Consider the following 24,072-nt stretch of genomic DNA (forward strand, 5'->3'; position numbering starts at 1 on the left):
GCTAGTTTTAGGTGCCCAGCATAGTAGTTAGACGAGTATGTGCTTCGCACAGTGAGTACCCCGACATTTCCAGTCCCCACCTGGCCCGTATCACCTGGTTCACTTTAAGGGGTCAGCTTTGCTTGGCCCTCACAGGGGACCGGCTGCCTGCCGGGTGAGAGCTGAAAAGGTCAGCAGGGCCTCTCTCAGCTGGACTGCCCCCTCTCCCCCGCCCCCCCAGGAGTGGCCGGGCCGACATGGCCGCCATCTACCACGAGCGCATCGACGTGGAGGGCCACCACTACGGGCCCTCGTCCCTGCAGAGGAAGGACGCCCTGAAGGCCGTGGACACCATCTTCAAGCACATGACCCAGTGGATCCAGGTGACCAAAAGCACAACCCCCCCGGCTGCCCTGCCTTCTGGTCACTCTCCTTCTGTCTCCTCGACTGTCCCCCACCCCCCTCAGCACCTTCTCTCCTGCCCTTCACACACGCCTTTCGGGTACCAGGAGGCCCCCCATTTCACAGGCAGGCCGGCAGGCGGGAAGCAGCTCAGACCTGCATCCTGAGCCAGCTCGGCTGGCGAGGTGGCCCGGCTCCGCGCCGAAGCCAGGGAGTCTGGGAGCCGGCTCCGCCTGGGCGAGGAGCCGGGCCTGGGCCCCTTCTCTCCTTCTGCCACATCCCACATCCTGGCTGAAGGACTGTCCTGGGCTTTATTTTCTCACCTGTGAAGTGGGTGAGTGACAGCTCTCACATCACCACACGCATCTGGTGGAAGAGCCAAAGGAGACAGCACACGGGCACCTGGCGAGGCGGAAGGCCCGTGGGTGGGGTCTGCAGCGCCCTGGGGACGGGGGCCGGGCCGCCCCGCGCCCCTCCGCAAAGTGCTTCTGCCGAGATTTCGAGCTGTGTCATGGGGGGGAGAGGAGATGATGGAATTCAGAATTGGGAAGTGTTGTTTTCCCAGAATGCATATTTTAAAACATCTCTTTACGAGACTTCTTTCCCAGAGCGCACCTCTCTGTCTCTGTCTCTCCCTCTTTCTCTCTCTCTGTCCCTCTCTGTCTCTTTGTCTGTCTGTTTCTCTGTCTCTTTCTGTCTCTCTCTCCCTCTCTCTCCACGGGTGCTGTCGTGACCGCCTCTGTCCACCCACAGGAGCGGGGGCTGCTGGACAAGCTCAACGTCATCATCTTCTCAGATCACGGAATGACGGACATTTTCTGGATGGACAAAGTGATCGAGCTGGACCGGTACATCAGCCTGGCCGCCCTGCAGCAAGTGAAGGACCGCGGGCCTGTAGTGAGCCTTTGGCCGGCGCCGGGGAGGCACTCGGAGGCAAGAGGCCCCATGATGGGCGAGGGCGGGCAGCCTTTGGGCTTGGTCTTTGTGCCGTACGGAGCAGCTGGGTGACCCCGTCAAGGTTCCACCCTCCCCATCTCTCTGTTCTCTTCTCCGAGATGGGCGTGCTGGCACCCACCGCCCTGAGTGGTAGTGGCAACTAGATGAGATGGAGGATGGACAGTGCTGAGCATGCTGAGTGCTTAGCCCTGACTGGGGCTATTTTATTCTTGGCCCCAATGCAGCACCTCTCGGGCCAAATCAGATGCGCCCCCAGAATGCTCTTTCTCTGGAAGACAGCCACCTGTCTGCACTGTGTCCTTCAGGGGCCCAGAGATAAGAAGGTGATGAATGAGCCGGCCGAGGCCATGCGTGCCGTGGGCCAGCGCCTTATCTCAGGACCCACGCTGCCGGGGCCCAGGTCCCAGCTCTGTCGTGACCGGGCGGCTCCCTGACCAGCCCCTCTGCCGCTTCTCTGTCCACGTGTCCGCGTCCACGTAGCTTCCTTCCCGGGCTGCAGTGAAGCACCACACAGAAGCATGCAGGGCTCACTGCGAGGACGACACACGTGTCACTTATTACCATTGCCCCCATCAAAAGGGGAGGTTCCCAGAGGGTGTGAGACCAAGCTCGCTCCCCTCAGTCACTGCCTGCCGGGAACTCGGCACCCTGAGAGAACTAGGCCTCTACTTACCCTTCTTCCCAAACACTAAGTACGTCTGGCAGAACTCAGCGAGTCACCCTGAGAAAGTGAGGAGGAGCAGGGGGCACCTTTGGGTGGCTGCTTTGCCCCATGTGGTCTAGCTGCCTTCCAGAACTCAGGGGTGCCCGATTTCATCATTTTCCCTTTCGCTGTATTTTAGTGTTTTGACATAAGTTTTTGTAATGTGTTCCTTTATCATTTAGTAGACAGCAAAACATTATTATAAAATATGTGTAAGGGGGAAAGGATAATGTTACGGTGACACCTTAGATTCAGTAAACAGGTAAGAAACAGGACACCGCCATCCCCGTGCTGACTCCTGGGTGCCTTCCTCAGACCCCTCACCCTTGCGGCCGCCTCAGGGAAAACCCGTGTTCTACATATTGGGGTTATCATTTCCCTAATTCTCTTTATAGTTTTACCAAACAGGGTCTTTAGTTTTGTAGTTATTAGAACTTTATATGGTAGGGAAATTCTTGTCTTGTATTCTTCTGCAACTCTCTTTTGTCTGCAACTGAAATCCCCAGGATTCTCTCGGGTGTTCTGTGTAGCTGCAATCCATCCCTCTTCATTGCTGTATAGTATTCCACTCCCGAGGCACGTCATGATTCATTTGTCCCTTCCGCCGTGGCCGGGCTTTGGGGCTGTTCCCGTTTGCAGTGTAGTCCCTCTACGTGCCTCCAGGTGCACAGGTGTGAGAGCTGCTTCAGTCCTGCTGTGGAGAGCCACCTTCTTTCCTGAAACACACGAAAGTTTCTCGTTTGTGCCTAGCCATATCTATCCATTGTTTTGGTAATTTCTTTCTTTGGTTTTATAAGGTCCTCCCTCTCCTCCAGGTCTGATGAATACTCACATATGTTTAGAAGGGGAATAAAAAACTGGCCACTCTCAACTTCCTCTGCAGGTGTACACCAAACTGAGAGTGGTGGAGCACATGACCACGTACGAGAAGGAAGACATACCCAGCCGGTTCCACTACAAGAACGGGAAGTTTGTCTCTCCTTTGACCTTAGTGGCCGATGAAGGATGGTTTATAACCGAGGTAATTGTAAAATGTACGACAAGGCATTCAGTAGACGACTTCTGTCGGACAAGCAAAGGTACATGAGTATGCAGTTTTTACACTTCAGAGATCTGCTTGCACTTAAGTGTTGTTCATTGCATCACTTTGCTCTTGAGAGAATCAAGAGGCGTGGCCAGGGGGCTCAGACAGAAGCTGTGGGCTTGCCCCGGAGTCTCGGTTTAGCCTTCAGGGTCCCAGACCTGCCCTGTTTTAACGAGCGGATCCTAAGGCAGTTACCTGGGCTCACAGTGTGAGCGATTCGGTTTAAAGGGGCACAATGGCTGTGAACCAAAGCAGCTGCTTTAGGGCAGTGGAAAACAGAGAGGCACTCAGCTTTGCTTTTGCCTTTAAGAGAAGTGTTTGGCGCACAGCACTCTGTAGATCTGGGTTGTCCATTCTCCACCCTGATGTTACAAAGGAGATTGTCTCGCATTTGGGGTCCGAACTGTGGTTGCCTTGTGCCCGAATGACATCAGTGCCCTCCTCCTTGCTGGCCCGGATGCCAAGGTCATCAGACTCTTTGATCAGCTTCTGATATTGGGCCAGCGCACAAAGGCCCAGCCCTTCAGGGAATTGTGGTCCCGCCCTGTTCAGAGCGCCAAAGAGGGCCCAGGTTCCTGTAGACATGAGTGGGAAGGTGGGCTGCAAAGACAGCAGACTTTGGGGGGTGGGGGGGGAATGGCAGGTGTTGGCACAGCCGGCCGAGACCCCTGGAGTAGGACGCCTAAGACTAGTACTGAGCCTGCCAGAGAGAGATCAGAGATGGTGGTCAGAGATGGTGAGCGGGCAAATGTGGGGACATCTAGGGACCCGGGTGGGGGACAATGGGGGTCCCTGGACACACAGGTCAGTCACTCAGGAGGACTGAGCTGTTCCTGTGGGCTCTCAGACGGAGAAGCACCGGCCACCGAGGAAACAGAGCAGATGTGGTCAGCACTGCTGGCGGTGCTGTCCCTGGGCCGAGGGGCGCTCTTTGCAGACTCGGCTTCCTAGGCCGAGTGATTCTAAAATTGTGTTGATTGATTCATTTGAGAGAGAGAGGGAGGGAGAGAGAGAGAAACATCGATGTGAGAGAGAAATGCTGACTGGCTGCCTCTTGTACATACCCTAACCATGAATCAAACCCCGAAACCCAGGCATGTGCCCTGACCGGGAATCAAACCGGCGGCCTGCTGAGTCACAGAATGTGGCTCCAACCAACTGAGCTACGTGGCCAGAGCAGGCCATGTAACTTCAAAAGTCTCCAAGAGGTTCACCTCTGCCCCTCTCGTTCTCTCCTCTATGAGCCAAAATGCCCCTCTGGGCTTTGCCACACTACCTGAGACTCACCTGGCGCTGGTGCGAGGGTGCTCCTGGCTCCCGGCACTCTCGCCTGGAGCGGTTTTCTCCGGATTTCCCACGGAGCACGCACGCCGTCGAGGGGGGCGGTCTGTCCAACTTCCTTCTGTGAAGCCAGCTTTCCGAGTCGTGCAAAAGGCCTTATTCCTGAAACTCGTTCACCTTAGAACATTCTGCTGGAACTTCTGTTGCGTTTTTAAAGCGAATAGACAAGTTCATTCACAGTTGGCTGGCGCTCATTTCTGAGCACCACGGTGCATCTACTGCTCCCTTTCTCATACCGAGCTGAACTCAGCCACCCTAAGAGGCTGCTTCCTGTGCGGAGGGAGGTCCTAAGAAGGCAGAGGTGATTTGGGGTCATTCACAGGAAAACAGGCGTAGGTAGGGACAGTGGCAGTGCCAGAGGGGGAGTGACAAGTGCCATTACTTGTCCATCATTAAGAGTATGGACAAGTAATGAGGTGCCGGGGGTGAGGCTCTGCACCCCTCCAGGAGGACAGGACAGACACAGTGAAGCCGCCCAGCCACAGCAGCTGCTGGGGAAGGTTCAGTCTGGAAGGCAGACACGGCATCTTGGCTGTAGCATGATTTTCTGATGAGTGATTAACACAGTGATGGGGGACCCAGGGGTATCAGTCAAGATGTTCTTGGTTATAAGTCATAGGCCACTTGAATAAATGTGGTCTAAATAATAGAGATTTATTATCTCATATAAATAGAAATCTGGAGGTAGGCTGTTGCAGGTTTGGTTTATGAGCAGCTCAGTGACATCAATGCCCTGAGCCGGCTCTTCTGTAATTCTTTAGGTTTTCCCCTCAGGGTCACAATATGGCTGCTGTAGCTCCAAGCGTCACATCCCTTCCATTATCCCAAAGCAAGAAAGAAGGGGTGTGGCTTTTTCTTATATATCTATTACTTTTATCAGGGAGAAAAAAATATATCTCAGCCTTAGAGGCAGATACAGGTTTTGTGGGACCCTGGCAATAGTAAAATTTGGGGAAGGGGTCTCTCTTTAAGAAAAGAGAGGATAATATGAGGATAAAATTATGGGCAGGGACCTGGAAGAAACCCATGCAAATGAGAAGCCCCGAGGCTTACACTTTTTAAATTCCACTGTGAATCCCCTTCTGCCCAGAACCCACTAGCAAACTTCTGCTTAGGTGTCATCAGCCAACTCACCAGCGTGGCTAGAAGGTTCCTGCTTCGGGTCCACTGCGGTGCTAAGACCTGGCGCCACGCTGATGTGCAGGCCAGCAGGCCACGCCCACTGGACCACAGTGGGGTGGGGGGCTGGGGAGGAGGTGGACTAGGCCTGAGAGCTTAGAGCAGCAAGCAAAGGCCGCGGAAGGACGGCAAGGGCACAGTGCTCCTGGTCCCTCGGGAAGCCCGGCGACAGCCTGGTCGTACCTGCCCCTGCCCCGGCACTGCTTCCGTCACGCCCTTCCCCCCACCCAGGGGCAACTCCGAGTGCCTGCTTCCCTGCAGACACTGGCACCTTCCAGCATCTTCTGAGGGTGAAGCGTACGGCAGCTGCACACTATCTTATACACTCTATTACTTTTGCATACATCACACAAATACACAGACACATACACACGTATGTTTGTGTAAGTCAGAGCTAGGGCTGCCCATCATTTCACTGGATGGCGCAGGAAAGGGGGAGGAGCCACGACAACAGAAGGAAAGACTGCCTGCAATCCTGCAATCCTCTCCCCCTTTCCACACATCCCCCACCCCTGGCTTCCGGAACACAGCCAATAATGTTGAGATGCGTTTCCGAGGCGACAGATGATTCCTAGAATTCGTGGAGTGATTACACGGTAAGGTATAAAAAGGTGGAATCACTGTATTTTCACTGAAACTAATATAACCAGTGCAAGATGGTGTACCAACCGTACTTAAATAAAAAGTAAACTTAAAAAAGAAAGAATGCCTAACTATTGGCAATGACTTAAACACTTGTTAATATACACACAATCATTTCAGAAAGCAGGTAATTTTTTTAAAACACTTGAAGCAGAAACTTTTTTTAGAAAGGAAAGCCATCGCAGGGAAGCTCTATAGGACGTGAGAAAAGTGGGGTTAGCTCGGACAGGTGAGCGCTGACCCGCTGCGCGCGCAGACTGTCAGGACTGCGTCACGTGACTGAGTCTCGGAACCATCTGCTGCACAACGGACCTCCATTCATTACGCCTGGCTCGCGAGACTTCGACAGTGACTCCTCCCCGCAAGTTTCAGCGACGTGAACACAGCTACGTCGCCCTTTGTAGATAAGAAGTCTATCAAGAAAAATTTCTCCTTGAAATGTTGGTCGACAGCACTGATGAAATAATAATGGCGACCTTGGATTAAGTACCTCCCGGCTCCTACTGATAATTCTCCCAGGGGCTCTGCCTTGCGGATGCGGTGGGTCCAGAAAGGAACATTCGAGACATGCAGTGGGACACGCACGTGGCTCTGAGCTCCCCGGCAGCCGACCCAGAGAGGAAAGGACAACCAGCGGCGGCATTAGCGGGACTTGCGGTGTCTGCAGCATGCGGACACGAGGGTTTGCCTGGAAAATCACGGTTGTCCGTATGTCCCGAGAGAAATTTAGGTCTCTTTTAATCACTCCCTTTCGTACCTTAGTTCCCTAAATGAAATGCCTCAGGCATTCTACTCCTATGGTTAGATGTGTGGATTTTCTATTTTTAAGGCTCACATGTAAAAAAATATAATCTCTGATTTCTACTTTGATATAACCTTGAAGTTCTATTTCTTTGTCTCCCCCAAATTCTAGGAACGAGAGCACCTACTCTCTCCTTGTAGCCTTACACGTGTTTCTTTCACATCGTTCTGCTCTTTATTACACTTGCTTGACTACCGAGGATTGAAAACTCCCTCCTCTCGCCTGGTCCCGCGCTGTGCCAGGGCCCCTCCCCTCCCCCATGCCTGTCTGCGGCGTCCCTCCACACGTGGCAAAGGCACCCTGGGTTTTGTGCACCCCCGTTGTGCACCCCCGTGTCCCCGCGCACAGTCCTGCCGGATGGCATCGAGCCCGCTGCTGCGGCTGCGCAGGCCCCTCGGGCCTGCCGGGGTCCACCCTGGGGTACGGCTCCGGGGAGCCCAGAAACATTTTCCCTGGAGTGGCCCTGACCTGGGAGGCAGCTGGGTCAGGACGCACGGATGCTGGCTGGGGCCACGTGGCTGGATTCCCTTCTCCCTTGCTCCCTGCGGCTGCCATGCCAGCAGCCTGCACAACTTTGCTTCCAGTCCCATAGAAACACCGTTTGTCGCCAGTTTAAGTTTAGCAGACTCTGCGGCAGCTGGCTGCTCTCACAGGAAGACTTCACTGAGTTAGATTTTTGTTTCGTCTTTTTTAATGGTCATTTGTTTAAGAGCGCTGTCACTGAAAAGGAGGAAGACGGAAAAACAGATTTCATTTGCCACTCGGAACCGCTCGGTTCCCCGGTGTGACTGCTGACACTGCTCCTGGCACAGAGGCCCCGCAGCTTGCTTCTGCTCCGCACCCTTTGATGCACGGACTGGATTTCCCATGGGGCCGGCCCTTCCTCTGCCTCCTGCTCCCCCGCCCCCCCACCATGGTCTCAGAGAACTAAAACGAAGAAGCAAAAACCCAGGCGGCCTGCAGAGGTCAGGTCCCAGCCTTCCACACCAGCCAAGCAAGGAAACAGGGGTCCCAGCTGACGCCATCACCTCCTCTGTCCCCCTCAGACCTGGACACTGTCCTCTGGAAAGCTCCCCCTGCTTGTCCTTGCCAGGGGACGAGGGTCACAGTCTCCACTGGAGCCTCTGAGCCTGAACAAGCGGGGCCCTTTGCTGAGCCCAGGCAGTTTCCCACAGCCCTGTCACGCCCCCATGTCCCACCCACCCCTCCCCTGGAGGCACTGGGGCAGCCTGGTTGTCACCACATCTAGGGTGGTCCGAGGTCCCTCGGGAAGCGGGTCCAGAGATGCCAAATGCCCTTGGCATGTGGGATGGTCAGGAGCAACACAGCGAAATGGAGAGTGGAGGCACGGGGGTGGTTTCCGCCAAACTCAGGCACACTCTCCTCTGCCGTCACACCCACGCTCTGCCTAGAAAGTCAACTACCACGTCCAGCAAATGTTTGAAGACTGCCGACCACGTGTGACCCGGCAAAGCTCTGATGCCAACTGGAGTAAGGAGCTGCTGTCCTCCCCGGGCTTCCAGCCCAGGGAGGGAGCCGAACATGGAGCAAGCACGCACGCCATGCACACGGAGGAGCGTGCAGTTACAACACAAATGGCACTCTGGAAGAGACCATCTGGGAGGAGAGGGACCCCTGTGACGTGAGGGGGCAGAGGGTCTCTGGAGGCTGAAACCTGGAGGATGAGTGGTCATCGCTCAGACAGGCGGGGTGGGGGGTGGGGGCCGGGGGTGGGGGGGCTGCCTTCCACGCCAAGGACTGAGGTGCCTGGAGAATCAGAGGCAGGAAAGAAAGAGCTTCAAGGATGAGAGGAACTGACAGAAGGGGCCACGTGGCCGACGGAGGGGAGTGAGGAGAGGAAAGGGGCCTGGGCAAGGTGGTGCAGAAATGGGCCAGGCCGTGGCAAAGACGCTGCACTCTCTGTAGGACAGTGGAAGGTTGCAGAGAGTTCTAACGGGGCAGCACCATGACCGTTACCTTCAGGACGCTGTCATTCACAACTCGCGGAAAAGAGTTGAGGAACGGAGGTGGCGAGCAGTTCCTTCGAAAATCCTGTAGTCCTCACTCACCCACTAGATACAGAGACGACCGGTGTCACTCCCTACACCTTCAGTGAGTCGTAATGAGTGCCGTAAAAACAATTCCCACTTATCAGGGATCATTAGCAACTTTACAACGAACCCTCCACGACCACCTCCAAAAGTTTCAATGATGCGCAAATCGAGTTATTTTACATTTTGTAGATGTTAAATGTACTGAGAATTTTTTTTTCAAAATTTTGGCCAATAATTACAACAGCACTAATAGCTACCTTGAAATAAGTGTCTCCTGGTTACTGTCTCTGCATTGTGGATAATGCCATCCCAATTGTATGAGTTGACTAGGCGCGAAGTTTTAAATGTCCTGCCTAAGGTTACCAAGCTAGGAAGGACAAGGCAGGACTTGAAACAAATATAACCAGGAAGCACACCATCCATCCAGTTTTGCAAAGATCCCCCAAGTCTGGCATCAAAGTGTTCGCCGTCTCCCCGACTTCCTGTTTCAGAGGGACAGACTCACCCCCCTGGTTCTCAGGATGAGCTGCCCCTCACCAGCAGCAACCAAAGCTCTGACATTACCATTCACTTCGTTCTCGCTCATGCAGTCCTGCAAAACCTCTCTGCCAGCTCAACGGTTCCCTTTGCTTCCTCTTTCTCTTCTAAGCCCCGGGCCCGCCCTTCCCTATTGCCAACACGGACGATTTGCACACACATGAACTGCAGTAGCCAAGTGTGTGGAAATGATTTGTCCAGTGCGAGGCCCAGGTGAATTTCTTAAATGGTTGGAGAGGCATAACATGCTCTCCCGACATGCTCCGTGCTCTCTGCCCCCAGGCCCGCACGCAGAGGTTCCGGTAATGTCACCCATCCCAATGCACGGTCAGGACAATCCCCGGAGTGTCCCCTCCTCCCTGGCTCCCTTTAGGGCCAACTCAAACACCATCTGTCCCACAAAGTGCCCAGCCCTTCCCTAACTTCCTCCATCTCGGAATTCTCCTAGAACCCCGAATCGCTCCCCCGGGGGCTGTATTTGTCTGTCTGCTTTTAGGCTCTTCCTTCGGGGCTAGAAACTCCTTGAGGTCAGGTCTGTGGCATCTTAACCTTCCTTGTCCTCCGTGGAAAACTATAGTTTATGGCCAAGGATGTGTTCGTGGAATACGAATTAAATGAATTCATTATTGAGATTAAATGAGTTAAGTATTGAGATCCTTGGTCCGACAGGTTGTTCAGTTTGTAGGTTTGTAAATCAGTGACCACGCAAACAGAGAAGAAAGCTGAGTCAGGCCTTGAACTTGAGCTAATTATTAGTAGCCCTAGAAGAGATTTCAACGGGGAAAAGGTGTGGAAACCACTCATGGAAATTCTCCGAGCTTCCATCAGCCTGCAGCTGGAGGCCAAGGGCAGGACACGTCACCTCCCTGCGGTCCCTCTAGTCTCAGTGCCGATTCCTGTGGCCTCCTCCGGACAGCGTCCGCTTCATGCCGGCGTGCTCAAAAAGGCGGCCAGATGTGGCCAGACCCTGGTGAAAGATCTCAAAGCACGGTGTCTCCTCGTCGCTCTTCTGCGTGGAGGAAAACACGCAGCAAACTCAGGCCAGGCTTCTCAGGCAGGCCAGCGCACGTCTCCGGAGGAAGGATTTATTCTGAACGCCGGCAAAGGATACGCCATGCCAGCCTCCGTTCTGAGGCCTGTGGAGGATTGGCAGTTAGGCCCGGGCCCAGAACGTCCGGGGAAATGAGGACAGTCTGGGAAACCTGGCTCCCGAGCATCGGGGGCAGCCCGAGGGGCACTGTGCAGGCCTCGCTCACGGAGCTTCAGGAAGGCGGGCGTTGAGTGCTGGAAGCTGCTGGCTTTCTGGCGGTGATCAGGGCCATCCGCGCGAGCCGTCTGAGAACACACGCACGCCCTCCTCACCCCGGCACACATCAGTAAACACGACACTGGAAAGAAAAGAAAGGAGGAGAAAACCCCAGCCACTCAGTGCTGTCCTCCAGCACGCCTGTCTACTCCGAGGAACTCTGTTTTTCTCGCTCCTGCCGACTCGGCTGTCTGGCATTTTTCATTTCCAGGGTCAGGCCGTGTGCGGCAGCGGGCTTCCCAGGGTCAGAGCAGGGCCAGGGGCCTGTGCGGCGCAATTCTGCTTTAGCCGGAGGGACCCTTCCCAGGCGGAGAGGGAGGCTGTTGGAGGGACATCTCTTCGCAGTGGCGTGTGGCAAACCTACGCCTCAAGGCTCGTGACCTCCGTCCCCCAGGGTCTCTGTGGGGCCCCGCCGACAGGAAGCCCCTCGGAAGGAGCCTTTACAGTAGCTAGAGGCTGCAAAGTCTGAGCAATGGCAGTTGTAATAGGAACCGAAGCTCGCTCCGGACCCTAGCAGCAACGTGAGAATGGGCCCCATTATTGTCGCTTCCTCGCCAACTCACACATTATCGAGTGCCCTTTCCAGCCTGAGAGGAACTCAGAAATTTATCTCCCTTTCGGGGCCTGGGAGGCTCCTGTTATAACCGTGTCCTGGGAGAATCCAGTAGGCCCCTCACACACCGAGACAGGGGTTCACATTTCCTCTTTTCATCAGACTTCAGCACAGTCGGTCCCCCTATTTGATTGGCGTAACCTCAGGTAGGCCAGCACCCGAGGGCAGTCAATTCTCATTTCCTCTCGCTCTTTCCCACAGTCTCACTCTGGGTCCTGGTGGCTGCTTTCTTCTGATGCATTCCCCGGGGGAGGTCCCGGGGTCTCCTGGCCTCTCGGGGCCCCTCGGTGCCAGACTGTCCCCACTGACAGAGTTCCCAAGGGTCCTGATGCTGGGGGACCTCGGCGCCTGCCCACTGTTGGGTTAAGATCTCCCTGTGCGGCCTCTGTAGTGCCCCACAGCTGTGTATGCTCACCCCCACACACACACTGCACAGCACGCACTCACACTCACGGCCACAGACACTCACACTCACACAGCCCTCCCCCGCTGACAGTGTCTCTCCCCACAGGGCCGGCTCCTCAGCGCCTGGGCCCACCTCCCCTCTTCGGGCTAGAGGTGCCCACCCTGGTCCTGGCTTGCCAGGAACTGCCCCGGAGCTGTCGCCCCTCTCCCTCCTCAGTAAAGGTGAGCTCTTTTAGATGAAGGAACTGCTCCCCTCACCTGTGCCCCCACCCAGCACCCCGGCAGAGAGGCCGGCAGAGTCTGCGCCCAGTGAGTCTGTTCAGTTGAATAAATAGGCTCGTAAACCACTGCCTTCTCCCACGTGCTGGCAGGGACACCCCACCCTGCCTGGGATCCCTCTCACCGATGACACCCCATGTCTTCACTGCCTTCATAGGGTGGATTCCCCCCTTTTTATTAGTGGGGAGCCACCCCTGGCAGACAGGACGCAACATGCGGCAGAAGGACTGTGTTTTCTGGAACTTCTGGGAATTCGCTGCCCACCCCACAGCAGGCCTGGCTCTTTCAGTGACCCAGACTTAGGGGTTCCCCCCTCCTCCCTCCCCCCACACACACCCCAGTCCTCCACCTGGCTCACTTTGGGCCAAGCCTGGAGGGTCTGGGCACCTCCCTAGGCTGTCACTAGGTGGCGCCATGGGGCAGTCCCTGGACCTGGTGGGTCGGATTGGCTGCCTCTGGCGGCAGGGGACTCCTGCTCCGGAGGCTGGTCTGTGACGCACACGCACACGCGCACACACACAGACACACATGCAGACGCACACGCACACCTCATCAGTGCCACCTCACATGCAAGCACGCGGGAGGGGGGTGTGGGTACAGCGTGACGGTGGTGACGGGCGCCCGCAGGAAGGAGAGGAACAATCGTGCGATGCACCATGGTGAAACTGGGGCCCTGCACGCAAAGCATTCAGTGCAGCCACCTAGACGAAAGGGTTAGCCTCTCCCACGAGCAGCCGGTTTATTCTTACTTTTGAAAACCAGTAAGAACAGTTGTTTCACTGAAGCCGCTTGCCACTTTCATAAAAACTAGTGGTTTTCCCTGTCACCAGACTGCTCCCCTGTCACCGTTAGGGCTGAGATGTTCATTGCTTGTACAGGGTCCGGCACAAATAACGCCCCTGGTTGTTACAAAATCATAAGCATGTACTTCTGTAACATAACAATATCACACTCAAGCACACCATGTGGCATTTTAGATGAAGTGTTCACATTACAACTATACATGATCACACCCATGTTATTGCCCCACCAACCACACTCAAGCAGGCGTGACTTCTGCCGGCCCCTGTGGAATCTAGAGTAGAATTTTTTTTAAGGTTTTATTTATTTATTTTTAGAGAGGGAAGGGAGAGAGAAACATCAATGTGCGGTTGCTGGGGGCCGTGGCCTGCAACCCAGGCATGTGCCCTGACTGGGAATCGAACCTGCGACACTTTGGTTCTCAGCCCACACTCAATCCACTGAGCTACGCCAGCCAGGCTAGACTGGAATTTTTTAACCAGGTACTTGGTCTTTGCCTCCCTGTCCCCTGTCCCTCTGGGGTGGGGCACACACGTCCTGTGGGGCTCATCATTGGTGAGGTCGTCAGGAGCAACACGTCCCACCCAGAGCTCCAGGAATGGCCACCGCGTGGCTGGGACATGGGCAGCCTCCCAGCACATTAGCCGCCGAAGCGGGGTCGGGCGCGTTGAGATCCTCCGACAGATAAAGAGTGAAAAGCGCACAACCAGTCAGAAATGCGATGAGTTAACAGAAACATTCCCATGGAAAAGCAGGAGCTCCAGCTGGAGGAGGAGGGGCGCACGCGGGAGGGTGGAAATGCAGGAAACGGGGAGTCGGTGAAACTGTGCGACCTGGCCAGCAGTCACGCCAGGGAGCGATTTATGGGCTGAGGCCGGACGGGCGTGCGATGCCATGTGACAGCTGCACCAGCAGAGGCGAGCGCAGCCCTCGCGGCCACCCCCGCCCGGCCGCACGGGGCCAGAGCGCCCGCCCCACGGCCCGGCCCGGGCGTCTGGTGGCCATCCGCGGCCGTTCAGCGAGCACCTCTCGTGTGTCAGGCACTGAGCGTGCAGCCGTGCCACGCCCGGAAGTCCCGGTGGGGCGGGCGTCCTCACCCTCCGCAGGGCAGCGGAAGCTCGGAGGGGCGAAGTGGCTTGCCCCGGGTCGCAGAGCCAGAGAGCGGCGAGCTCGAGTTTCACCCCGCGCCGATCTGGTTCCAAAACTTCTTCGCTGCACTTTATAACCAGCCACCAGCCAGGGAGTGGAGAGGCAAGGGACCGGGGCGGGGGGGGGGGGGGTCCTCACTGTCCACTATCCACAGGAGCACTGCGGCGACCTCTGGCTTTGGTTAGTGAAAGGTGCGTAAGGACAGGGAGACAGGTGACCTGGGTGTCGGTCCCAGACCTGCCGCTCAGCAGCCGTGTGACTCTGAGTCCCAGACCACCTCTCTGTGCCTTGGTTTCTTCAACTGCAGAGGAGGCACGCTGTGCCCATCAGGTGAATGTCAGGGTCAGCTCTTGGTGAGCCGTGCAGCCCACCGACCACGTGGACTGTTACAGGTCCGTGAGCCGACCTGCGGCCGGCCGGTACTTGCTGTTTTGCTTCTGCTCATTCATCACAACCAGCTGTTCCACCACCCGAGTCTGCACTGTCTGTGACATCACACCCGCTTAGTGAGGGGACGCCCGGACCGGCAGGAGGGAATGCTCAGCTTGCCACGAAGGGCTCGGTGTGTCCGCCTGGCCACAGCCTCCTCAGGACTCACCCTTCAGCCTTCTGTCCCCCGAGTAAGCAGCTACAGTCTAAGAGCAGAGAGTTCGGAAGGGAGGAAGGGCGCCGGGGGAGTGATGGTCCTGGGTCCCCCCAGACGAAGGACACCTCCCCTGGGGGTGTGGAACTACAGGACCTGGATGAGAGGAACCTGTGTGTCATCTTCAAACGTCTGACCACGTGGGAGGGGGGCAGACGTGTTCCGAGGGGCTGTGGGGTGGGAGTGGGGGGCCAGAGAAGGAACGACGGGGGGCACGGATGGGGGAAGGAGCACCCCGTGGGCAGGGTGGGCTGCCTCTGGGCTTCAGGGGCTCTGCCAGCAACACGAGATGATGACATTAGATGCTGCTTTCCCAGTAATTCTGACAGTGCTCGGGTGTCCTGCAGGACAGTTCAGTGATGACACTGACTGCCCCGAGTTAGAGCAGCATGCCCCCCCACCCGCCGTGTGTTCAGGGGCTCAGTCCCACAAGAGTGCACCCCTTCACACGACAGCCACGGTGCGGGTCCCCAGCCTCCCCACACTTGCATCTGTCGTGGCTACAATTGGAGGGTCTCACCACCCTCTGCAGGTTCACTGCATCTCGGAACTCAGAGAGGTGCTGTGCTTATGATGACCGTTTCGTTGTAAAGGCTACGACTGAGGTACGGCCACAGGGAAGAGACACATGGGGGTGGGGGGGGCGCAGAGTGTCCCGTTCCTTTCGGGTAAGCCCCACCCCACCCCGGCACACAGCTGTGTCCATCCGTCCCGAGACTCCCTGGCGGTGTGGTTCCTGGGTTTGACATGGGGTTTCCTTGTGCAGGCTGGGGTGATTCAACCACTGGCCACATGGCTGAGCTCATTCTTAGAGGTCAGGGGTCAGAAGACAGGCCGAAAGTTCTGCCCCTCTCACCCCCTAAGAGGGACCAGCCTCCTTCCTAAAGCTATCCAGCCCCTCCCTCAGGCGCCCCCCAAATCATCCAATTAGCATAAGCCCAGGTGTGGGGGAGAAGGCCCCTTACGAATAACAAAGGCACTCCTGTCACCCAGGACATTCCACGGGTGTGGGGAGTCCGTGCCAGGAACCTGGGACAAAGGCCAAACACATTTTCCATGACGCCACAGAAACACTTGACCATCAGTCTGTCTCGAGCCTGCTGTATTTAGTGGTTCTAAAGCCCACTGGGAGGCACAGGTGCCATGCAACTCCGAGTAAGAAAACGCCTTCCTAACCAGAGCTCCCTGGCGGCGGGATGGGCTGCCTGGAGGAGTCTGAGCTCCCTGGAGTAGGAAACGAGGACCCCAGGGCTAAGAGAGAAGGGCGTCGTCCCCACGCTGGGAGGTGGTTGGGACCACTGCTCCCTGATGACAGTTGTCAGGACGCGGCACGACGTAACCGCCTTGCTTGGTTGCAGAGCCGGGAGCTGCTCCCGTTCTGGATGAACAGCACGGGCCAGCGGGGTGGCTGGCAGCGCGGCTGGCACGGCTACGACAACGAGCTCCGGGACATGCGTGGCATCTTCCTGGCCTTCGGACCTGGTAGGTGAGGGAAGGGCGGAAGTCCCCTGGCCACCCACTCCCAGGGGCCCCCGGGGGCCCAGCGTGTGTGGGGAAAGCCGGCCGCTTTCTCCCCACGCAGCGCCGAGCTGGCCCAGCCGGTCTCCGGGAGACGTCTGGCGCTGGCTCGCTTTCAGATGCTTCCTGGGTTTGGCACATGTGGCCAAATAGTTTTCCTTGTAAATGTGAAATCTTGAGTGCAGCGAAGAAAATGTATTCCACATGTTTGTGATTCATCTTTTACTTAATTCCTGGAAATGGGGTTTCACGGCCATCGGAGGTCCGGGAGAGCTGACCGGACACCGGGCTGCTGACAGCCCCAGGTCCAGTGTGGACGGGGTGGCATCCCAAGGTCTGCCCCTCCCACACACAGTTCCTCCCTGTGCAGAGCACCCGCCCCGTGGGGCCGTTGGGTCCAGGGCCTGACCAGAAGCCGGGATGTGCCCAGAGGCGGCTAGGAGATGACCTGGAGACGGACTCTGAGAATCAGCCAGAATGACGAGGGGTGCCTCGGATGAAAGCAAATTGACTTCTCTGGCCGGGTGAATCCCTAGGGCTGGAAGGGAGCAGGGGACGAAGGAGGCCTATGTGGGCATTTGCTTTAATCATTTAGAGAGCTAAACATTCACGTTTTGGAAAAGTTTATCAAACACTCTGAAGATCATACTACTGCCTGAACACCCTCTTCTTACAAAAAAAAATTAGTCAAAAGCAATTTGACAGCCATTACCCATCAGTTGACGGGTCCATGAGCCACTCTTCTTGCTCACTACTGTCTGCCCTCCTGGTTGCATGTCATGAGCTGGCCCTGACACCCATGCTCCAAAGCCTTTCCCTGGATGTCATCAAAACGCTTCAGCCCATGAAATCCCCGCTTTCCTTCCAAATGCTAAGTTCAACATTGGACCTAGAAGCCTTGCCCTTCTTCTCGATGGAACAAGACAAAGATATACATTAACCCACCTGCCTTGGGTCACGCTACTTATGACAAAATAGCCGCTGAGAACTATGAGGTGTCCGTTTCTGCACCCTCCACGGGAGCCTCTGGGACCCTGAGCGTAGGAAACACAGCGGTCCAAATCCTTTCCCGCTTGTGGTTCAAGTTCCCAGTCCCAAAGGAAGCCGCAGACAACAGTAGCAGCAAACATTCCCAGAGCCCTGGCTGGGTTCAGGACTTGGCTGGAGGGGGCAGTGCAGAGGGCGTCCAGCACGTCGCTGTCAATCAGTAACAGCTGTCAGGTGCTGCCCGTCAGCCAGCCCGTCAGCTCGGCGGAGCTCCGGGCGGAGTGGGTGAGTGATGACGCCCCGAGGACTTGGTGGAGGTCGACCCGCTAGATTAGCTTGGAGACACTCCAGGGCCACGGCCTTTGTACGGGGGAGCACCAGACGGCTGGGCTCCCGTTCAAAAGCATCACCTTCTGCTTCCCCGGAGAGAAAAAAAGATCGTGAATGCAAAACAGTTGTCAGCCGAAGGAGTGTTTATGAGCTAGTGTCTCGGGCCCTATTCTTGAAAGCAGAAGCAAACCCCCAATAATTTCAAACCGAATTCCCCAAGCTGCGTCAACTCTGAGTTCACCTCGGCGGGGAGACGTTGTCCATTAGCCAGGGCCTCCGTCGTGGGCTCCTTTAAAACTCGAAGTCTGAGTCCTTTACAGACAGCAAGGCGACCCCTGATGAAAACGGACGGGGCTCATTGCAAAAGTGTTTCCAGGCAGACTGAGCCTTGGGAGCCTCCCGCCAAACGTCACGTTCCTGGCTCCGGTCCTCACGGAGGATCGAAGTGCTTCCCACACTGGCTGTTTACTCAGAAGGACATTTAAGAGCAAGGCTGTTCATAGTGATCTCGAGCCGCACTCGGGGATAAAGGTGCATCCCTCCCAGTTAACTGTACATGCCTCTTGCAGGGGGAGGAAGCTGGGCAGCGCTGCGGCTGCACGCAGACAGTCTTAGGAGTCAGTGAGTCTGGCTCGGCCAAGGGAAAGGGCACCGATTCTGGAAGGCAGCCTCTCTCTGGTTAATCCCGGTTTCTAACATGAACAACCTAATCCTGCCCCGGAGAACTCCACACTCCCAAAGAGACAGCAGGAGCGTGGCCGGGTGAGCTGCGTGTGGGCCAGTGAGCCTCACTCGGCCAGCAGCGCAGGAGGCTACAGAACCTTCACGCTTTAAGAGAAACGGTCTTAACATCTGCAAAATTTAAACCCATGGGAATAACTTGGATTCCCAGTACAGGTTCCAAATGCCATTTGGAGCTGGGGAGAGTTTGGCGGAGTCCTCCCAGACCAGATCAGGCATTGTTCTGCTATTCAGGAGTTTTCTAGAAGCTCCCATTCCAGCCTGGATCACGTCTGCCCTGGGCCCAACGTCCCAGCTCTGCGGAATCAGAAGCCACGAGCCAGGCGGATGGGAAAGAAAACTCAACTCCGCTTCCTGCGGACGTGCACAGGATTTGATTTTGCTCTTTGAACGTGACAAGATGGTCTTCTGCAGAGTTTATCTCAACACTTCTGCCAAGCGTTAAAGAAGGAGTGTTTGGAAGGCTGGGGAAGGGTATCTTGGGTTTACTACTGTCTACCTCCCACACTCCCCCCCACCACACGCCCGACAAGGACAGGACCACCATGTCACCATGTGATGGGGCAGCAGGACGACCACATCCAAGTTCATGGCGGGTCGGAAGGACGGAGGGGACTTGCTTTCCTGTCACCAGGGCAACCTTTCCATTGATCCCTCAGGCTGCAGCTGGCTCACCTCTGGGGAAGGACAACCACCATCTTTGCCCAAGCGTGCCATTTGCCTTGCTGTGAAGAGGGGGTGACCCCCTGGGGTGGCCCTTACATCCTCCTGTCCTAGGAGGCTCTGGATTTTTTTTTAAAAAACAAATTTTACCCTGAGGTGATGCCAACCCTTATCCTCCCTGCCCCTAGAGTAAAATGAACTCTCCTGAGAGTTTATGGGGGATTTCTCAACCACCACTTGCTTTTGCTGGGCATTCATTCTACGTGCCTGCTCACAATACTAGAAGAATGCTAGCTACCATTTCTGAGCACATACAACATGACTGCAGCTATGGTTTCTGGGTGCCATGTCCCTGTCTGTCTCCTAAGGTGGCCCAGCTGGTAAGGTTTGCAGGCTGATTGCACACCATGACCCTCGTTGCTCTGAATTCCGTTTTAAATCTCCAGAGTGAGCAAGAGCCATCACCTGCCCTGGCTCTGCTGTGCCCTGCGGCCGAGTTCTCTGCGTGTGACTTCCTTCCAACCTTGTGCTTTCGGGGCTGGCACCAGAGCAGAGTGTGGTGCTGGCCCTTCTGGATGGCATTGCTGTGGAGTCTGTTTGCTTTTTAAATAAAGCCTATGCGACCATTTTGGCAAAGCCATGACAAAGGTCACAGCCCCCAAACCACCCATGTCCTTAAAAACTCTTAGATGGACTGAAAGCTCATCCACGGGCTTTACTGATAGATATATAGACAGAATCTCCCTTCTCAACCCAATTCAACCTCAGAGTAGTTCGGGTGTTCTGTGGGAAGGCCTAGTCTGGGGCCTAAAAGGAAAACTGCTTATGGACATGATCACCAAACTCTTCTGGTGACTGTGCAGCAGACAGGCACTCTGCAGTCAGCATCTCACTGCCTCCCGTGGTGGGGGAGCGGGTGCGCTCCTGACGAACATCCCTCCTCCGGCGCCCTGACTTCCGATGCTGTGAGTGGCCAGCCCTGCCTTCACCTCCCACGTCACTGCTGGCGTTGGCTGCAGCCTCTGGGTTTCTGGAAGCAGAATGCTTCCGCATCAGATCTCCCAGAGCCTTCCTGGCCCTGTAACTCTGCCAATTCGCTTTTTCCCCGACACAGCCAAGTTACTTTGTCTGCCAGTGAAAGGCTCCTACAGCAGGTTCAAATGATCTCCCAGGAGCACTCAGGAAGGTGTCACCATTGCTTTGAGCCGGCCAGCTCTGGGGAGACCGTCCAGTCCTACATCTATCTGTCCAGCCCTGAGCTCTCCACATAGCAGGAAAATGCAGAAACATTCTTGAGTTGTGGTGGGGTCTCTGCAATCGAAATTGGCACGCAGCCAGCCAGCCAGCCCCTGCTGAAAGGTGTTCTGAAAGATGAGAATGCCCTTGAACTGGGCTTCGGAGAGCCCAGTCAGAGGTAAACTGTGACTGCACCTGGGCTCCAAGCTCTGCAGAAGCGAGGGGCAAGGCCAGTCTGTTCGCTGATGGGGCTCATCTCCACGAGCCACGGGAAGTTACTCCCTTTCACAACCTGTGGCCTTCCACGTACTCTTCCGAGTGCACAATCACCCGGCCGGCCACGCCCCATCGCCAGAGCTGATCTCCCGGTCCCAAAGCCACCTGCAGCCTGGGGGTGCAGGCCCCCCCAGCCCCCCGCGGGGCTCAGCCCCGCTCTGCCCGGTGAGTGGCTATGATAACTCCCTTGCCTGCCTTTCCCTTTCAGATTTCAAGTCCAACTTCAGAGCTGCTCCGATCCGGTCCGTGGACGTCTACAATGTCATGTGCCGCGTGGCGGGCATCACCCCCTTGCCCAACAACGGGTCCTGGTCCAGGGTGATGTGCATGCTGACCGGCCAGGCCGGCCCGGCCCCGTCGGCCCCGCCCGGCGGGCTCACACTGGCCGTGGCGCTCCTCCTGCTGTTCCAGTAGCAGCTCCTTTCCGCCCCAAACGCTCGGCTGCGGGGGCCTCCACCTCCACCGTGGGAAGGTTTTCATTTCCTATCTGAGTGATAGCTTCAGTAACACAGTCCAGGCCACACAAATTGTGAATATATTATTCTTGGAGGATTCTCTCTACAAAAGTCCCTACTCCTTACCAAAATATCCAAACTTAGTTTTTTTTTTCTGAAGATAAGGAACATCTCGCACTGCATCTGTTCAAGGGTATGTCGTTTTTCTCCTTTTTTTTTTCACGTGTAGTAGCTCAGATGAACTAACTGTCTGAGCGGAGGCCCGCCTGGGAGCAAGCGGCCTTTAAGTGGACACTGCGTGAGCGCCCTGGGCCCCGCCCTGCCTGGCTGGGCCCTGGCCACACCCAGCAGCCGCCCTCCGGGCCCAGGGCCACCGTCCTGCATTGTGTGCCTTCCTTCCCGAACAAAAGGCTTCCCCGTGGCAGCCCTGGCTGCTGTCGGTTTGCAACCCAGCTCGTGCAGTTTCTCCATCCCATTCAAAGTCCCGCAAAGGGTGTATCTCAGCTTGGGTGACCCATCCATCAAAAATCACTAAGGATTAGAGAACTCAGAATGAGGTGGGTGACGGGCATGCGTCCCCTCCCAAAGTGGGGATGCACCAAACATGTCCCACTGGCCTCGAGGAGCAGGAACGCTTACCGTAGACCCGGCTCCGGTGGGACTTCGCACGGCGCAGCTGAAGCCCCGCCCAGAGCGGGCCCTGCGTGGTGGTGCGGAGGAATCCGCGGGGTGCCGCCAGCTGGCCGGCCTGCCTGCCTGCCTGCCTGCCCCCCTGCCTGCCTTCCCGTGCGGAGGTTTCCTCGGACACCACGGCTCTGTCGTCACACACGCCGTAGACAACAACAGCCACACTGGACGCACACCATAGACGGGGAGGTCGGGCAGAGCGCGGGTGCACGTGTTGCAGAGACCTCAGCTCCCTGCTGGGAATGGTGATGCGTGAAGCCTGAGTTTCAGGCCCCAGCGACCCGGAATGTTGCTTGTTAAACGGCAACGGGGCGAAGTGGGCCCCCGAGTGACCCAGAATTCCAGGGAAAAGGAGGGGAGCCGGAGAGAACGTGACGGAGCCAGACCCCCAGCACTAACCCACGGCCCATTTGATTAGGGAGCAGGGTGGCCAAAGTACCACCCCCGAAGAGTGACGTTCTGCAGGAACCCTGAGATGAGCCTCTCAGCCTGGCTGGAGCGTTTCCAGCTCAGTCGTCTGAGTCGGGTGCAGGAGACCTTGTGAAAAGTGGGATAACTGCATCTCGAAGTGATCGGAGTCATGCACACACGTTGCTGCATTAAAAATAACTTTGCACTGAAGGAGGCAGAGCTGCCAGTGAGACGTTTTGTGAGGAACGGAATACCTCTGGTCTCCCCGCGACGGAGAAGCCCTAAGAGGGCGTTTGCCCTGAGAAATGGGCACCGACGCCCAGCCCCGACTCAAGAAGGCTGGGAGCCACCCCCGCGCCTTGGATCACGGGAGCAAAGGGTCATGGCTTACCCACACCGAGTTTATCTTCACAAAAGGTTTCCAAGGGCTTATGTCACATGGTTTTGAACCGCAGCATCGGATCCACGGGAAAGAAAGCAAACCGGCCTCTGTTATCTGGCTGGAAGCACATGCATGCTCTGGACACTGGCCGTGGGGGCTGAAACGCGCACCTGTTATTCCAAGGCCCCTTTCTCCTTAAAGGATGGCGCTCTGAGGAATACACGGAGCCCGCCTCCCTCCCTGGCGAGGGACGGGTCCCTGAGAGAGAGCCGAGTGACTCACTGAGAAGCGGGTCACCCAAGTGAAGAGGAGTGTGGCCGGGGACACAGCCTCGCCTTTGTCCCTCCCGCTCCGTTCTGCCCTCACGCGTCCTTAGCATCTTCAAGTTGCGTAATAACATTCCAGGCAGGCGTCTGACAAAGTGCAGGGGCTCCACAGATACTCTTGAATCAACAAATGAGTCTAAGATACCTCTGGAACCGTGACTATTGGTGACTCATGAAGAAAATCCAGCCTTTAAATGGAGAAAAAGAATTTGCCTAAAATAATGCATACAGTTTAGTGGCTTACTTCTTTGGCTGAAGTTTTTTTTTTCTCCTTTGATTTTTGTTTTAAAGTGACACTATTTCCCCCAGGAAAATTCTAGTTTCTTTACATGGTGTTGTTCTACCGGAGTAAAAATCTGCATGGAATGCCTGTAGACACCTTCTCTCCTGGACTGTTTTACTGCCCCATCGCTCCTTCCGGAAGGACCTCAGTGGGGCTGACCTGCGAACACCGAAGACCAGTGAAAGGAATGACCCCAAAACTGAAGAGGAGAGAACAGCCCCCTTCCCTGCCTCTCTGCATCAACTCTAGACCCCACCCAGTTACGTTCTGATGACGTCAGCATGAATGAGCACAGGCTGGGGAATTCTTTCTCGCCCGAAGGGTCCTGAATGATAGAGCTCCAACTCTCTTTGCTTTTTTTTTTTTTAAAGAAGTTTTTTATTGTTGTTCAATTACAGTTGTCTCCGCCCCCCCCGCCGCATTACTAACTCTCTTTCATCTTAAAGGGGTCTTGGAAATCCCTATCAGATCTGAGTTCAGTCCCAGACACCAGTCCGTCCCAGATACCAGTCCGTAAATGTTCTGGGATGATAAGCATCCTCTGACCCACCTTCAGAGATGCAAGTTGAGAGGATCCATGTGGGGAAACATTTTTAAGTCACACCAATGGAAGGTTTGGATGCTCTCTGAGCAGAAATGGGTTCTGAATTGAGCCTGGTAGAGCCGAATCTCCTGCCAGTAACTCCATACCCCACCAGTGTCTCCTGGGGCTGGCTGAGGCTGCTGACCCCAGTGGGGTCCGGCCCCCGGCCCCCCTCAAACCAAAGCAGATCTGTGCACCCCAGGGGTGGAGAGGAGCCAGGAAGCTCCCTGGGCTTCTCCACACCTGGCTCTCGTGGGTCTAAGATTCCCAGCGGTGCTATCGGACAAACTCGTTGTTCAAGACACACAGCTATTTTAC

General features: G+C 56.0%; 1 protein-coding gene across 2 annotated transcripts in view; it reads left to right on the plus strand.

Annotated features, from left to right (window-relative positions):
* Window positions 1–23,580, plus strand: part of ENPP6 (ectonucleotide pyrophosphatase/phosphodiesterase 6) — a 74,643-nt gene extending 51,063 nt beyond the window's left edge. The window contains exons 4-8 of one of the 2 annotated variants that reach the window (XM_045821447.1): window positions 221–362; window positions 1,135–1,314; window positions 2,925–3,062; window positions 16,235–16,358; window positions 20,836–23,580. In XM_045821447.1, coding sequence (XP_045677403.1) covers window positions 221–362; window positions 1,135–1,314; window positions 2,925–3,062; window positions 16,235–16,358; window positions 20,836–21,041 — 790 coding nt within the window. In that variant the 3' untranslated portion in view covers window positions 21,042–23,580. Of the gene's footprint in view, window positions 1–220; window positions 363–1,134; window positions 1,315–2,924; window positions 3,121–12,110; window positions 12,301–16,234; window positions 16,359–20,835 lie in introns of those variants that run through there. The other variant, XM_045821448.1, reaches the window with a different exon arrangement.
* Window positions 23,581–24,072: the final 492 nt, after the last annotated feature.

The sequence above is a fragment of the Phyllostomus hastatus genome, unplaced genomic scaffold, assembly GCF_019186645.2.
Source record: "Phyllostomus hastatus isolate PE091 unplaced genomic scaffold, TTU_PhHast_1.1 phas_scaffold_46, whole genome shotgun sequence".
Taxonomy (NCBI): domain Eukaryota; kingdom Metazoa; phylum Chordata; class Mammalia; order Chiroptera; family Phyllostomidae; genus Phyllostomus; species Phyllostomus hastatus.